Source organism: Haliotis asinina, chromosome 8 (assembly GCF_037392515.1).
Source record: "Haliotis asinina isolate JCU_RB_2024 chromosome 8, JCU_Hal_asi_v2, whole genome shotgun sequence".
NCBI lineage: Eukaryota > Metazoa > Mollusca > Gastropoda > Lepetellida > Haliotidae > Haliotis > Haliotis asinina.
Window position 1 is genome coordinate 23,822,592 of NC_090287.1, and position 17,666 is coordinate 23,840,257.

General features: G+C 38.9%; 1 protein-coding gene across 1 annotated transcript in view; it reads left to right on the top strand.

Annotated features, from left to right (window-relative positions):
* LOC137293397 (bifunctional glutamate/proline--tRNA ligase-like) overlaps window positions 1-14,610 on the top strand; it is a 41,798-nt gene extending 27,188 nt beyond the window's left edge. Inside the window, exons 23-33 of the mRNA XM_067823914.1 lie at window positions 4,075-4,299; window positions 4,596-4,828; window positions 5,201-5,462; window positions 6,263-6,415; window positions 6,632-6,733; window positions 7,857-8,012; window positions 8,414-8,608; window positions 9,457-9,630; window positions 10,259-10,419; window positions 12,839-12,982; window positions 13,574-14,610. Of these exons, the coding sequence (XP_067680015.1) occupies window positions 4,075-4,299; window positions 4,596-4,828; window positions 5,201-5,462; window positions 6,263-6,415; window positions 6,632-6,733; window positions 7,857-8,012; window positions 8,414-8,608; window positions 9,457-9,630; window positions 10,259-10,419; window positions 12,839-12,982; window positions 13,574-13,730 (1,962 nt within the window). The 3' untranslated portion in view covers window positions 13,731-14,610. The remainder of the gene's footprint in view (window positions 1-4,074; window positions 4,300-4,595; window positions 4,829-5,200; window positions 5,463-6,262; window positions 6,416-6,631; window positions 6,734-7,856; window positions 8,013-8,413; window positions 8,609-9,456; window positions 9,631-10,258; window positions 10,420-12,838; window positions 12,983-13,573) is intronic.
* The last annotated feature ends 3,056 nt before the right edge of the window (window positions 14,611-17,666 follow it).

A 17,666-nucleotide genomic window follows, 5' to 3' on the forward strand; every position in this document is an offset into this window, starting at 1 on the left:
TAACTTTCATTCATAGCTAGCGTAACTGGCTAGCAAAATTTAGAAACTATTTCGCACTCTGTATGGGATGACAGTGCAAAAGCATTGACCTGTCAGTCATCATTTTGTTTCCGCAGCGTAACTTAGAAACCATTCAATATTTTTAGACCAAACTTGATACATATAATAATCTCAACCTATAGTTGTGCCTTTTGCTATTTGCAGAGTTTTGTCAGTTCTATTTTCAATGTTTTTACATGGCACATTTGGTGTTAGTCTAATGGTGGGGTGGACTTCGTTTCTGGAGTTTTTCCTCAAAAACTTTTTTTTTTTTGTGATTTCTTATTTTCTCGGTTTCCATGGATGGAGGGATGAATTTCGTTTCCAAGGCAGAACTCAAAACCACTCAATATTTTTTGCAAAACTTAGTAAATATATCAATCAGAACCTAAAGTGGTGCCTTTTGCTATGTACAGGGTTTTGTGATTTATTATTTTCTAGGTTTCCATGGAAACGTTTCAGACTTAGTCTCAAAAGTGTTTCGCTTCCGGAGCAGAACTCAAAAACTTCTTAATATCTTTCAGCAAAACTTAGTAGATATGTAGGGCAGACTCCAAAGTTGTGCTTTTGGTGTATGCAGGTTTTTGTGATTTATTATTTTCTCGGTTTCCATGGAAACGTTTCAAACTTAGTTTCAAATGGACAGATGTGTTTCATTTCTGGAGCAGAACTCAAACAACGTTCGATATTTTTCTGCAAAACTTAGTAGATATATCAATCAGAACCTAAAGTGCTGCCATTTGCTATGTACAGGTTTTTGTGATTTCTTATTTTCTCGGTTCATTGGACACGTTTCAGACTTAGTTTCAAAATGGAGGGATGGGCTTTGTTTCTGGAGTACAACTCGAAAACCATTTCATATTTTTCAAAAGATTTTGGCAGATGTATGAGACAGATCTTGAAATGGTGACTTTTGCTGATTACAGATATATGGCATTTATATTTTTCCATGGAAACAATTCAAACTTAGTCTGAAAAAACTATAAGTAATTGTCAGATGATTTGTCCTTTCAAACATGTAGGGGCCTGGGGCATATGTCATCTTCTGATGACTCTTGTTGACACATTGTTGGGAATACAGTGGGATGTTGGTAATCCAATCAGTTCAGAGATCATGCCTTGAGGACAACACTTGATTTATTGCCTGTAAATAAAATAGTATTAGAGACTAAATCAGTTGCACTGTCATTTTTCACAAATTCTTATGTGACACCTGAACAATGATGAGTTGACTAAAGTCCATCTGTCATGACTTAAACTTCTGTGATGACTGTTCCTCATTCATTGTTCAGTAGAAATCACACGCCCACAGGCAGAATCAGTAAAGCAAAGGCAAGTACACAGCACCTACTTGAGTGTACCATGTGTGGCTACAGCAACGAGCTTAACTCTGCATGTGGGGCTATTTTTAGCATCAGTGGGTTGTGTTCATGTGCACACGTGGAGCACTTTGTTTTGGGACTGAGAGATAATAACTGGTTTCATTCAGAGCCCGAACCTGGGTACAAGGTATAGTTGATACAGCAGTAGTGTTTTGTTGTGGGAGGCAGATAAGGGATTCTGCCCTGGCCACATGGTATTTGGGTTGCATCATCTGTCAACATCTAGGTCAGTCACAGCCATAACAAACAACAGCATACAGCTGAGAAACTGAAAGAGAATCATAATTATTTTAACTGTAAACTACAGCTTGGCTTTGTGATTGTATGTGGACTGTTATTATTGTACTTTGTGGGACAGTGTACCCAGTGATCTTTACACAGAAGCATCATTAGGATGAACATACTTTCAAGCATTACCTTATATCTGGAACTGTCTTAAAGTCAAATGAGGGTAATACCCACTCCCCCAAAGTATGGTGGGTACAGTACCCACATGAGCTAAATCTTATCTGGAGGTTTGATAAGAACAATGATGCAAGCGGTTTGTCATGTTTGTCATGTTGCTCAGAGTTTCATCACACATGTTGCAGATAGTTTCATAGATGTTTCTGACCATAGCATTCCTTATATCTAATTCACAAGTAATGGTACTGTCTGAGGTCTGACTGTCTCTACTTGATACTGTCAGGTAAGTCTTGAAAGCTTATGATATCAGGATTAGAATTTTGTAATTGTATTTCAGAATTCACAATTGAGAATGTTTTTATGTTAATTGTGATTTCTTGGAGTTAATATTGGTTGTGTCTGCTTGCCAGTACTTCTGTAATTTTGAAAATGTTTACTTGAAACTCAGTTGAGTGTACCTTTCAATTCCCAAATTCATGATGTTAATCACTCACTGATTACTGTCCATACAACTGTCATATTCCTTGTATTAAACAACAAACTCCATACTCTGCATAAATGTTTCGGTAACCTTAATTGGTGCACATTGATAATACGTGATATTTATGACAGTTTTAATAAATAGTTTTAAGAAGATTTGTTGCAGTAAATAACAGTGTAGATAGAATATAAAAGGAAACTTTGGAATCAGTTTTTGTTTATTGCTTGATCTTAGACACCAAATGTTACTTTGTGTTTATGGTTTTCGTAAGCCTTCACCCAAATCAATTTTCCAAAGGCCTAAGGTGCATAGATGCACAAATCAGGCAACTCAGCTGAGACGAGTATACCATGCATCTTCACATGTTTTCTGGAAACAGATTTCTACCTACACTTATCAGTATGAATTATATTTATGCTTACTTAATAATGTAACAGGAAATTTAAGAAATCTGCTCAAAGACATGTATGGTCTTCATTTACTGTGCCCTCAATGGTCACCATTGGGATAAACTCACAGACCAGACAGGGACAGTTGACAAAATATTGATCTTTTCTATTCTGACATAACCTATCTTCAGCTAATTGAATAAATGTTCTTTAAAACCCTTACAGCTGTTATTCCTACTTGTATTGATTTCAAGACACTACTACAGTAATGGAATATCACCCAGTGTCTTGGTGATGCTGTAAGGCTGACTGTGTGAAATGCAGCAGGTGAATATCTGAGAGTATTCTACAGTGTGTCACTGCGATCAATCAGAACAGTGATTGGCAGTTTACTACCTTGTTTGGGGCCGAGTCAACAGACAATTAGTTTGGTCGTGTGGATAAAATGTTCTCTGGTCCTACTGAATACTAAGGTTTGATTTTCTTATGCATTGTTTCATGCCTAGTTTTTCCATATCTTGTCTGATATTGATGGAATATTTCAAAAGATTATGTCGGTACTCTAGCAGAGTTCAAAGTCTTAGTCAATATTAAGGCATTGAAACATGCAAAGAGTTGCCGTGGTCAGAACTATGAGTATTGGGTAATGTCCTAATACACTAACAATAGACACATCACACAGATATCGATTATGATACACAAATGCAAAATTAAGATATTCTTCCCTTCAATAGTTTGGATTCCAAAGCTGAAATGTAGCCACTTACTTCTGTCAACTGTTCTAAACAAGATTTTGCAAAAGATTCCCTACTGTTTAAGGGTACAGTTTGCACATGAACTGATGCTTTGTAAAACAAATTCATAACATTGAAAAGATTGTATTGAGTCCCATAAATGATGAAACTCAGTGATAATGGGCGAATTCTTAACAAAAGTTTATACCAAAAACGCAGCTGTTCACATGCATGATATTTGTGCATGCTTTACAGCATTTTGATGCATGATCCTCATACAATTCATCTGCTTAAGGTTTACAGTTGGCTCTCCCAAGTTAATGGAGAAATTCACCTTCGATGTAACCATATGTTTTAATTGCATTGCGTATAGTGAGTGCATTGAATGAGTCTCAACATTTGATGGGTAGTATACTTAAAGTGAATAATGGATAGTCATATAGCGGATAGTGAATTTTGTATTGATAGTTTAGTAAATATTTGACTGTTTGGACCTGTGAACTATATGACTGTTTGGACCTGTGAAGTACAGTCAGGACCACTAGTTATTGTCCACTCACTGGTCCTGTGGCCTGGTGGGAAATTCTGAAAGGTTTCTTTTCCTGGATAGTGTATACAGCACAGACTCTGTTTGTGATCTTCAGAGTGACATTGATGCGGAAGTGAAAATACTGCTGAGTTTGAAGGCGGAGTACAAGGCAGCTACTGGCAACGACTGGAAGCCGCCACAAGAAGGAGCCACACAGCCACAGAAGTCAGCACCTGAGATGTCAGCTGCTACAGACTCTGCAGAAGCACTAGCGCTCAAGGCAAAAATCGATGCTCAGGGAGAAAAAGTTAGACAGCTCAAAACTTCAGGAGGAGACAAGGTTTAATATCGTCCAATAAATCAATTTTGCTTTGATTTTAAATAAAGTTTTTCTGTAAAACCTGTGTCTACTGTAAATAAAGCATTTGTTAGCGTTTAACCCTCTGTGAAAGCTGGAGAATTGACAGAGTTAAGTTCACAGCACACCCTTGTCTGTTGTAAGAAGTGACCAGTAGGGATTAGTGGGGTGGCTTGATGACAGTACCTTCACAATTTATTATTTGTTGAGCCTCAGAGATGAGTTGTTGTTTTTTGTTGTGTTATCAGATGAATGATGGTATTATTATGTTCCTTCAGGCTGCTGTAGATGTTGAGGTGAAGGCCCTGCTTGAGCTGAAGGGTCAGTACAAGACCTTGACAGGTGAGGACCTGGCAGGTGGAGGACGCAAGCAGGACAAGAAGAAGCAGGACAAGAAACAGGACAAGAAACAAGAGAAGAAACAGGACAAGAAACAAGAGAAGAAACAAGAGAATGCTGAACCAAAGGAAGCTGAAGATGGAGCCGCAGGGGGACCCAAGAAAGTCACACGGTACAGATGACCATCATTTGAACATGATATCACATCAATAATAACTTCTTTCCTACTGGTCAAAGTGTTGTCATACTCAAGACCTGGGTTCGAATCCTAACATAGGTACAGTGTGTGAAGCTGATTTCTTGAGTCACCCACAGTGATACTGCTGGAATTTTGCTGAAAGAGTTGCAAAACTAACTCACTCCCTCACTCCCTCCCGTGGGACACTCCCAAAACAATTATCTCTAATGCAGCAGTCATTGTAAGTGTAAACATTATGATCATGGGTGTAAAATGCAAGATTCTTTTATCGCCTTAAGTAACATTTCTGGCATTTTGTCATATGACTATTGAAAGCATTGTATTTCCCAATTGACCCCTTTCCAGACTGGGACTAGAGGCAAGGAAGGAGGAGGCTCTCTCTGACTGGTACTCCCAGGTGATCACGAAGGCGGAGCTGATTGAGTACTACGATGTGAGTGGCTGCTACATCCTCCGACCCTGGTCCTACTCCATATGGGAGATGATCAAGGACTTCTTTGACAAGGAGATCAAGAAGCTAGGTGTGGAAAACTGCTACTTCCCTATATTTGTGTCCCAGCAGGCTCTGGAGAAGGAGAAGACGCATATAGAAGACTTTGCCCCAGAGGTCAGTTCATGTATTTTGTCAACCAGTGAAGATACCGGAGTAGAATAGGTCTTCAGCAACCCATGCTTGCCACAAAAGATGCCTATGCTTGTCGTAAGCCACGACTAACAGGATCAGGTGGTCACTTGTTGACTTGTTTGTAGCAGGACATCAGTTCCCAATTGTGCAGATCGAGGCTCATGTTGTTGATCACTGGATTGTCTGGTCCAGACTTGATTATTTACAGACCGCCACCATATAGCTATAAAACTAAAGGTAGTAAAGGTCCCTGGCATCCCATAATGATTCCACGGAAGAATACATTCCAAGCACATTTTTGCAACACGATTGGAAGTTTGGGTCAGAGTATGATTAGAACTGATTCTAAATGTCAAATGTCATCTAGGCCTAAGGGCTTGTGACATAGTTTGAGGTCTGGCCAAGAGCATGTTAACAGCATTGATGACTGAATTATCTGGATCTGTTTAGTTTCAGTTTCTGCCCCCTGACACATAATGTATAGGGATATTCAACATGTCTATCCATCTGTAATCATTTTGTTTCCAAAACCAATATTTTTCTATGAAAGTTGGTAAATGTATCAAACATATCCCAAAATTGTGCACTATTAGCAGATTTTGGGCATTTATATTTTTCTAGGTATTCATGGAAAAGATTTGGACTTTATGTAACTGTCAAATGATTTGTTCTTTTATGTAATTTGTTGGGGCCAGGGGTATTTGTCATCTTTTATGACTCTTGTTTGAAAGTTGTTTCAGTGCAACTGTTATCATTTCATTCGTTATTTTCTTTTTCATCAGGTGGCCTGGGTAACAAAGTCTGGCCAATCAGAGTTAGCCGAACCCATCGCCATTCGTCCAACCAGTGAAACTGTGATGTACCCATCCTACTCCAAGTGGATCAAGTCTCACCGTGATCTTCCTCTTAGGCTCAACCAGTGGTGTAATGTTGTGGTCAGTAAATTTATCAGGATCTGTAACACACAGTAGTAGCCAGAATATTAATTATCTCTCTTGTTTTTGGAGGACAATTATTTTCGTGGTTGTTAAGTTACCAGCCATTGTCATTGGTGTAGAAGAGGGTGATAAGATTTGGCTCTGGCATTGTTTAATGGGTCAGTTTGAATAAAACTTCATGTTTGTGATTATCATGACTATTTTCTTTCACAGAGGTGGGAATTTAAACATCCACAACCATTCCTCAGGACTAGAGAGTTCTTGTGGCAAGAGGGCCACACAGCATTTGCAGACAAGGAGGAAGCCTGTACAGAGGTATGGGAGACAACACTTGTGGACATAATGCAATAAAACACAATTTTCATGAAAGCATATTTTTCCAGCTACTTGATTGGTCCAGGGGCGGTCATGTGACTGTCGGCAGAAAAGCATGTTGACTCCAAACTGGGTCTGACCAAAAGTCATATTCAGTTGAGAGCATTATGACATCAAGCTGTAATGTCATTCTATTGTTTACATGTCACAGTATTGCAGACATAACATTATTTGTTTGTAGTGAAAATATATTTACTTTTCTTGACTAAATGGACATGTTTCGGTTTTTGGAAGCTGGGTTTATTTTTTTGTAATTACTTATTAAAACAGTTATAGACTGGTGAATTCAAGTAGTACCTGTTTTTATGGACCTACGAAAAGTGATATTGAGTGAGGAAAAAGTCCAAGGTTAATATTGCTTTTTGCAGGTCCATAAAAACAGGTATTGACCTCATCCCCAGTCTATTTTTGTACAGTGTACTGTTGCACACCTGGGGTTAGTGTGGACCATTCATCTAAGCTCTGTGAAGAGCTGAGTTCCATATGAATGCCAAAAACCTATATCATCACAGGGTAGAATCCAAGTTTTCTGTGATTTTGTTTCTAGGTTTGTGAATTTGTAACAGTGGTTGTGGTTTCACTGAAGTGTTAGATGTAAACAATCTCCTTCAGTTTGCTCCCATGTTACATTCAAGAGCAATACTGTCGAATCTTGAATTGAATCCATGACTAAGCTCCCATGTTACATTCAAGAGCAATACTGTTGAATCTTGAATTGAATCCATGACTATATTACAGTCTGTTACTGCTGAAAGCTGAATTCAGTTCAACTGACAGTGTTCTATGTTGCAATGTATCCCATGTCTCTGTGTCCGGTACTCAAGATCCTATAGTTGTATATATGGGTGTACAAGGACCTATGAACCTATGATATATGTGCTATGTTTATTGTCAAGACTGGGCTTGTGTGGTACCTTGGAGGTATAGCATTTGCTGGAGACTCTAAAGGCCAAGGTTCACTTCTCCACATGGATACAAAGCTTTAAGCCCATTTCTGGTGTTCCCCGCCTTGATATTTCTGGAATGTTGCTAAAAACTAAACTCACTCGCTTGCTATTGTCAGGTCCATCAAATCCTGGAGTTATATGCAAGGGTGTACGAGGACCTACTAGCCATCCCTGTAGTCAGAGGAAGAAAGACTGAAAAAGAGAAGTTTGCTGGTGGAGATTTCACTACAACTGTGGAGGCCTACATATCAGCAAGCGGCAGAGCCATCCAGGTACAGGGGGAAGTCTCAAACACAAACACTGACAGTAGGACACACACTGCTTCATGTTACAACCTCAGACACATGTCAGTAGATGTCATACAGAAAGCCAGCTGGGTTTTGAAGAAATGATATGGGATTGTCCTGAACATTCTACATATAGTCATGATGATATGAGTATGGGGATGGTTGTTTAGTGGCTACAGCATTTGCTTCTTTGGAAGACTTGTTTCAGGTGTCAGCCATTGTGAGTTTTACTGGAATATTGTTAAAAGTTGCATATATCTTTCCATCACGTGTCGTGTATTTTAACTTAAAAGTCTGTGTAGTGCAAGAATGCATTACTTTGGTTCTGATTAGTACACAACTGCGTGTTATATCGCCATGTACAAGTATCATGTTCACCTCCCCAGGGTGCCACCTCACATCATTTGGGGCAGAACTTCTCCAAGATGTTCGACATAACATACGAAGACCCCGAGACGCACGACAAGAACTACGTATTCCAGAACTCATGGGGTCTCACAACACGAACGATTGGTGTTATGTGTATGGTCCATGGAGACAACACAGGTCTAGTGCTGCCACCAAGGGTTGCCTGCTATCAGGTAAGGGGGACAACTCTTCTACATGTTGGAACATCACATTCTCACTTAGTGGTAGCCTGGAAGGGAAAAATAACAATCGGATGCATTCAGTGAAATGAACTACATCTCAAATATTAATGTTGCATAGTGAACTAAGATCTCAACACTTGATGATTCCTAGATGTTAGGATAATCTCTGTCCAAGATTTTTCTTAGCTATTATAATTCTTGGTCCTCCAGCAACATAAAGATATTTATCAAGGATTCCAGATTAAATGTCGTTATCAGAATGGGATTAATGAGATATATTGTTCATTTTTGTTTTGTTTTGTTTTGTTGTGTTAATATTTTCATAAGTTTGGAGATTAGGGAAATTTTGAGTTCACATTCAGATTGTGATTTGTGACCTTATATGCTAGTGGGGTTGGTGAGGTGGCCTAGTGGTTACAGCATTTCCTTGTCTCACTGAAGACCTGTGGTCAGTTCCATCCATCAGTGTTCACAAATGGCATTTCAGGTTTCAGATGTCTGTCTGACCCACTGAAAATTCATAGGATTCACAGAACAAAACTTTTAAGACATATATCAGATTTAACATTTCTTATAATTGGCATTGAAATTATTGGCAACATAAAATTTGTAAACGGCAAACAAGTGTGACGTGTCTACATGTCAACTTCAATCAAAGTCATTATATACAGTTGGACACTGGGGCCAGTCGAGAGAATCTGCTGGATTTGTCAGAGGGTCAGATGCTATATGTGAACAAAAAATATTGCTGGAATATTGCTAAACGTGGCGTGACACCATGCTCACTCACTCACTCATACTAGGGATGTAGTAACTATGAACACTCTCTGTGACTGTAGATTGTGATCGTGCCATGTGGCGTGACTGCCAGCATGCAGCCTGCTGATGAGAAGAACCTGATGGACAAGTGTGATGAACTAGCCAAGACGCTGGAGGCTGGTGGGATCAGATGTAAGGCTGATCTGAGAGACAACTACTCTCCAGGATGGAAGTTCAACCACTGGGAACTCAAGGTAAGTCACACATGTTATCACAGTATCAGGTCCACACCACAGGCATTGATGGCAACAGGTGCAAGTGATTAACTGGGGGTCTCTGGGCTTGAGGCCCCCAAAAGGGTCCATGATCGATTGATTTGCATATAAATCTGCAGATTTCCAAGAATTTGTGGAAAAGTGCCATCTCTGCACAGTATAAGATCAAAACCATTACAGGTGAATCAGAGCTCCATTTCACAAAGGGACTTTAGGACTATGGTGATTGTACCACCCATACTTTAACATTAGCCTGCATTAGTGGTAACGCTAAGATTGCCTGGTGGAACAGGGCCCATGTTACAGTGTGAAGTTCACACATATACATTGACACAGTATGAGAGTTATTACAGGTTGCATACAGAATGTCTATGGTCAAGAATGCAGCTGTTACTATGTTATTTCTCCAATCATTCTTAGGTGCTTTGCCTTGATGAAAACACCTGACCGCGTGCAGGTAGATATTTTTAGATCACGTAAGCATGTAACCAAGATCCAAAGGAAGGAATGTTTCATAAGATACAGTGTGTATCTCATCATTGTTGGGAGCTTTCTATTTCAACTGCACGACTGTGTTCTAACCCTAAGTGTATGTATTTGTGTGCAGGGTGTCCCAATCAGAGTGGAGCTTGGTCCCAGGGACTTGAAGCAGAATCAGGTGGTTGCTGTGAGACGTGACACAGGAGACAAGATCACTCTGAAGAATGACAACATTGTCAAACAGCTCAACGATTTACTAAACACAATACAAGATGGCTTATATTCAAAGTAAGTTTTTCACATATGTTTAGCCTGAATAAATTTTCTTCTGGGGCATCATGTTCTGAACAGTGGCTGGGGAGATATTTTTTCTTGTTTCTCTATCCAGTAGGAATGCAGCATACAATAGACAGCGTTACCACAGCAGAATTTTGTTAGTCTATTGTTTGACAAGTATTAGATGACCCACGACCTGACAAATTACCCCAGTTTGCATATATGGGTACTCTTTCCAGAACATTCATTTGAAACGAGGGAAACAGGTTGTCATCTAAATATTGAAAAGTTCAATTTCCTCGTGCAAATCATGTCATTATGACAACATGTGTTAAACAGTAGCAGTGTTGATTTCACACCTCTGTCAGCATGTATTGTACATGCTTAATCGCCAGTCTACCTGCAGCAACCAAGTGTATTTGTCCAGATTTCTTGCCCCGCCTGCTTGTCACAAATGCCTTCCCTGAGCTGGCTCATCTAACACTCGTCAAGCATGAGTATGGGAGGTTCAGAATGTACAGCTAGATTTTTTACATAGTTAAATACTTTTGTTAAAGGTCACATGCAACGTAAAATACAACTTTGCAGATTCTGATACCTTTCGGTATGCACTTACCGAAACAAATCATCAAAAATGCCAATTCAGCCTATAAAGTTGAAAAAAAACATTCTGAAACAAAGCCCACGAAATCGGAGTTCAAACGTTTCACTAAAAAAACCTGGTTTTAACAGCTGTGCTACGCTGCGTCCATAACGCATGCGCAGAGTATAGGTTCGCGGAGCTTGAAACAGTATGCATGCCAAGAGTATGAGATCATGAGTGGTAGTCTAATCTTGGTTGTGTACACAAACAAGTAAATAATCTACTCGTTACGTAAAAAAAAACTTGATTGTGGTAAGCAATCTCTGTCACAGAGAAAGTTCAGTATCTGGTTTATTCACACCTATATGTCTGCCTGCCTGTCTGCTTAAGACAACATGCAGTACACAGCTTCAATCATTGACCACATGTAATTTGAACTTAACACCTATCAGAATATACGACATAAAGAAAATAAATTGATTTATGACTCGTGTACCTGAGTCCCGTCTGTCGCATTATGTTATTAGGCAGGTGTGATATACATGATATATTTTTATGTCTGTGGGTTGCAAACAAACTACATCCATTTTTCTCGGATGACTGGATCTGACGGAAACATGTGCAAACTCTTGTCAGTTTCAATGTCCTGCTTTGTACTTGGATGAATGACAGATTCCAGCCACGCAGTAGTTTACAATCTGTACTCAGATGATTTTTTATTGGATCAAGTGCAAATTCAGAGAACATGTATTTTCCAAACCCAACATCTCTATATGCATTCTTCATGGATAACGACTTATGATTTTGTTTGACAACAGTATATGAATCCATACTGAAACGATGCATCAAGTACAAAAAAAGAAGTTGTTATCCATAAAGAATGTTACTCTCTTGTGACTCGCCATACTTCTAAAATGCCCATCAAACAGATCATCTTTCTGTACACACAATGAGCCCTCAGCGTATCAGCAAATGAACCAGCCAATTGGAAGCTGTGCACATCCACCCGCTATGACTGGGTTCAGTCTCCCAAGGGTTTCGTTTTGGGGGAAGTAAGCCAAGTACAAAATATTGCGCTTTTGAATTGTAAAAGCTTAAATGTATATTATATGTCATGTGATAAATGTGTTATAATTATGTTTGATTTTTTGGTTGCATGTGACCTTTAAAAGTGTACAAATATACACTGGACAATCAGTTGCTCTAATACTTCCTTGATACATGTAACTCTATGAAAGCAAGAGCAGTACAACTAAGCCAGTCTAGAGATGATAAAATTACTAGCAAGTACCTGTGCTGGCATGTGTAGCTGTGTGTCCGAGACATGGCAGGTACATTATGACCAGTGAGGATCTATAGATTTGCCCTAATTGTGATTCCTTGCTTCGGAGTTTAGCGTAAATGGTAAATGTCTACAACGTACATCATTTCTTTCCTCTCACATAGCAGATTTGTAGTAGATGATGCATCAAGGACTGTTAAATACAGCATAATTTAAACCTATCTCACTTGAATCTGAGTATTGATCCTTTCAGCTCTGATGTCCAGGCTCCAGTATATCGCAACAAACTGAAGTCTGAGTTTTGACTCAAGTTTCAGTTTTTACACAAATTAGCAAAAACTTGTTTCCCAGAATGAACTGAAATCGATGTTAAACTCAAACATGCTAGAAAATTTGAGTTTGGTGAATAGAATACTTAGGTTGTTTGGACTTTATTTATTTTCAAAATGCAGGTGTTTGAAATTCAGCTTTATCAAATCGTCACTCAGTTTGAAATATGAGTAAAAACTTAAGCTTTTTTCTATAAATTAGTGCGAGATTGAGCAGTATTATCATTGTGTCCCCAGGGCAAAGAAAGATATGGACCAGTTTGTGACAGTGTCCTATGACTGGACTGACTTCTGCAACAGCCTTGATCAGAAGAAACTCATCCAGGCTCCATTCTGTGGGGCAATCCCCTGTGAGGACAAGATCAAGAAGGACAGTGCCAGGTATGAACACTGGCCTATATATGTATGTCTGGATGGTGGTGGGGTAGCCTAGTGGTTGAAGCGTTAACTCATCACACCAAAGACCTGTGTTCAATTCCCCACAGGGGTACAATGTGTGAAGCCCATTTCTGGTGTCTCCTGTTTTGCTGGAGTATTGCTAAAAGCAGTGTAAAACTAAACTCACTCGCTCTCTCACACACACTCTGGTGCAGATGGATCAGGATGTTTCAATGCTGGAATTGGACACTAACTTTCAGAACAGGCCTGGATTCTTCAGCTTCATGGCATATGTTTGATATTGGTCTAGTGTTGCTTGAAAAAGAGACATTCACTCACAGAACTCTTCCAGTATGTCACTGATTGTTTGAAAAAAAGGGCTATTCAAGCAGTTTCTAGATTGGGGGTGATTTAGCATTTACACCTTACTTACTTGACACTTCTACCCTGAATCTCAGAAAATGTTTGTATTAACAAATCATTCACTGGATATTTAACTTTGCTTAATATAATACAAAAGATTTCCTCATTAGCCAATTGTGCATCTATTATTCATATTACCGTCTATAGTGATGTCATTGTCTTGTGTTGCAGGGATGCTGTTGTCGAGGAAGGGGCACCTGCTATGGGGGCCAAAGGCCTATGTATCCCCTTCAAACAACCAGAGGAGCTCAAGCCAGGGACCGAGTGTATTTGCCCAGATTGTGTCAAACCAGCAAAATATTTCACACTGTTCGGCAGAAGCTACTAGAGAGCAACTATTCATCAATGGAATAGTTTCTAAGTAACATTAAAGTGTATTAGAAGGTTTTCGTCAAGGAAATCAGTTACAGATTACTCATACAATTTTCTTCATTTAATTCAAGCATTACTTGCAGACTTTGAACTATGTGTCCATTTTACAGGTATTTACAAAACAAGCAGTATCTGAGTCAATCAGTTTAATGATGAACCTGCAACTAGTGAAACATTGCTTTTTGACAGATGTCCATGTGAAGCTGTCTGGTATTTTAACTAATGAGCCCCATAGTAAATGTAAATTATCAGAATTGTTTTGTTTTCTTTCCTTTTTTTGTTTGTTTTTGTTAATAATGATACCTAGCTTTAATTATGCAGTAGATACATAAATTAGTGCATGAATGGAATCTCTTCATCTATGCCATGAATTATGAATATAGATGGAGCATAATCAGTCTCTAAAGTGGTTTATTTAAATGTTTTAACTGCCTAATGAATGCTACAGTGACTTGTTAACCTTTAGCCTGCATGTTCAGCTTTTAATAGAACAGTTAATTGGGAACAGTTAATCGGAAAGGAAACCTCAAATTTTTAATTAATGTACACATCAGACTGTGATATTATATAATGTGTCATTGTTAATTAGTCGTGTATTTACAGGGTACTGTAAGTTCAGAGAAATTAATATATTTTCACGCTTGACTGACAAATATATATTTATGGTGACTGAATTCAAAAAGTCGTCAATGCAATTTCCCCTGATTCCTAGTTTCATATCACCTTCAAGGATTGTCTCCCCTGTGTCTGATTTCCAGGAAGTCGTGCCTTCTTACAGGCATTTGTCTCCTTGTCATATCGTACATTTGTACATGAATAAAACTCTTCCACCTCAACAGTATTTGTTTTAGTCTCTAGCTGACAAGTTGTGTTGAAGGTGGCAGGAAGGTGGTGCTTTCCAAAGGCTTTACACGGTCACCAGCCTTGGATGTTAATTATCTCAACAGGAATGGCCACCTTGAATCATGTCATCAGGATCATGACTTGGCTGACACACGTCATTGTACCCCAGCTGTATATATCAATGTTCATGCTGCTGATCATTGGTCATCTGGTCCCGACTGAATTATTTACAAGCCGCAGCTATGCAAATATTAATTTCTGTCTTATCTTATAGGTAGATCCAGGACCATGCAAGAGTGATTCTTGCACAACATTCACTTTTCACTGGTGAAAATGTATGAAAAAAACTTGGGCATTCAGGGGGTTAAACAACAAACAAAACCAGATCATGTTGCATACCGGTCTAGGCTTTGACAGTTTACTGTACCATGCCTGGTGGATCAGAGAATGATGGCCTAGCTGAATCATTGCACAACATGATTGTACTTTGGCGTGACATGGCATCCTTGTTGAACATTTGTTCCACTGCTGTCAGCCAGTACTTTTAGATATTACAGGTCTTCCAGTCAGTTAATATGTTGAAGTGGTCAAGCAACCTCATATTTTCATGAGTGCCAGATGGGCAATGGAATAGCCAAATAGGTATTTGCTCGTTTCAGTGAAGACCCGGGTTCAAACGCCCACGTGGGACAATATGTGTAACACATTTTTTATCCCCTGCTTTGATACTGCTGCAGTATTTCTAAAAGCTGTGTACAACTAAACTCACTCGGAAGTGTGTCAATGGAAAATGAGAGTTAACCCAGGAATCAGCAATGAGTATTTGGAATATTCAGATAATTCAGGACTTGTTTAATGGACCATTCAGTATTATTCCTGCTATATGTTGGCATTGTTTGGCCCAGAATCTATTGTTAACAACATGAGCATCAACCAATACAATAGGATACATTGTGTGAACCAAGTCTGCATGACCACTCCATCCAGTTATTGGTCGCTTTAGAACCTGCATTGGTTGCATCTTTGTGTGGCATCTCCTAATTTTGCTCTAGTTTGTCAAGAGAACAATTTATGAAGCCCATTACTGGTGGGTACATAGTCTGTCTCGGACCCTGAACCACATTAGAATTGGTTGTCAGTAACCCATGTTTCTTGTATGAGATGACGAAATGGATGGGGTGGTCAAGTCTGACATAGTTGGCACGTCATCATATGCCAATTTCATACATCAATTCTCACACTTTTGATCACTCAATTACCTGGCCCAGAACCTATTATTTACAGACTATTACCATGTAAAGGATGAGGACTACTTTTATGGACATGCAACTTCTTTTTTTCTGAATAGGCAAAGTTTCAACATAGATTCTAAAGTCATTGTCAACTCGTGTTCATGTTCTGGTTTTCTTATCACACTGGGTCTCCTTTTCAGTCAAATTTGTTACTTTCAAAATTGTATATATATATTCAAAGACTAAGCCTAGCGGGTACAGTGCCTGGGTGAATTTATTGTAATTGTAAAATGGATGATCTCTGCTGGTCAACTACTTTAAGTGGGGTGACATAGGGTTTAACATCATACTTAAGATATCTCACTCATAAGACAACGTGCATGCATGTACTAGCTCAGATTCAAGCTGGTTTTATAGTACTAGCCAACCAAGATACCATGCCACAGTTAAGCATGAATACCCCATTCAGATACATTATACTAATTCAAATCCGACCTTATGCCTATTAATGCCGAGTGCCAGGCAAGGACAAGCAAATACCAGTTTAAATTGTTTTGGTATCATCAAACCCGCACCTTCCGCTCCCCTGGTGGACGCTCTTGACCACTACACCACAGAGGTGGTCGTCAACCACAGGAACTCAAAAGGGGCGGTCTCATTTTCAGAACTGAATTTCGAGACAAGTGGTCAATTTATGTATGAAGATGTGAAAGTCACTGAAAATAAATAAAAATTAAATGTTTAAGCCTTATTCAATAAATGTATGTAAATATTAAAATGTAATATTAACTAGCAATTGCCATAACATAGCTCCTGCTGACATGTGATGCAAATGTAGTGTTGGTTAGATGTTTGGAGGAGTAAACAATAGGAATCAATGCTGTCAATACCAGAACCATATGTGAACAGGGTCCTTATTTTTGAGTCATACTTTGGGCTCAAAGAATTCAAAATGAATACTACAAATCATCTGTTTACTATTTTAGGTTGGCAGATGTTATGTTAAATCCTACATACACACATACATGAGCATTAAATAAGCAACATCTGAAACTCATAAACGTTACTACAGCCTAAAACATGCAGAAATTGAAAGTCACATAGATTCCAATGCTTTAGGAATTGGTGCCTGGAGACAGTGCTAGGGCTGACGACACCTAGTACTGATGTCACCAGTTGTGGTTCATACAATCATTATTTGATAACTTTGCAAGTCAAATCAACTGCATTGCTCATATGTTCCTTTTGGTGTATCCTTGATTGCAAGTAAACTGTTATCCAAATGTAAATTTTGTTTTAATCAGGGTAAAATATGTTTTTAGTTACTATAATAATATATCATAAATAGATGATTAATGCATTAGAAGCTTATTCACACCACACCTTTCCATTTTTTTTATGAGGTTATGACCCTACAAATTGTTGGATCTCACAGACACCTGATAACAAACATTTGCAAAAGCCAATTGGGGTCCCTAACATCAGCCTCTGAGCAGGTCAAATCCCTCACCTGCCAGTAGGTCAGGTACTTGACGTTAGAAAAACCAAAAAAAGTAGCTGTCTGCCCGCCCGACAAGGTTGGGTTACTGTCAGCACAGACTGCCAGATTCTCAAATTTACATGCCCGACAGTTGAGTAAGTTTTAATTTATACTAAGAAAGTCAGTATTTTTTCGGTGGGCAGGCACGTTTTGGTCAGGGTGGGCTAAGTTTTACATCTAACCAGCCCAGTGGTAAGGATGAAATTTTTTTGAGTTTCATACCTTGTGTAATGTATTGTTTGTGTGCATAGTACAGCATATTTTGAATACTTATGTT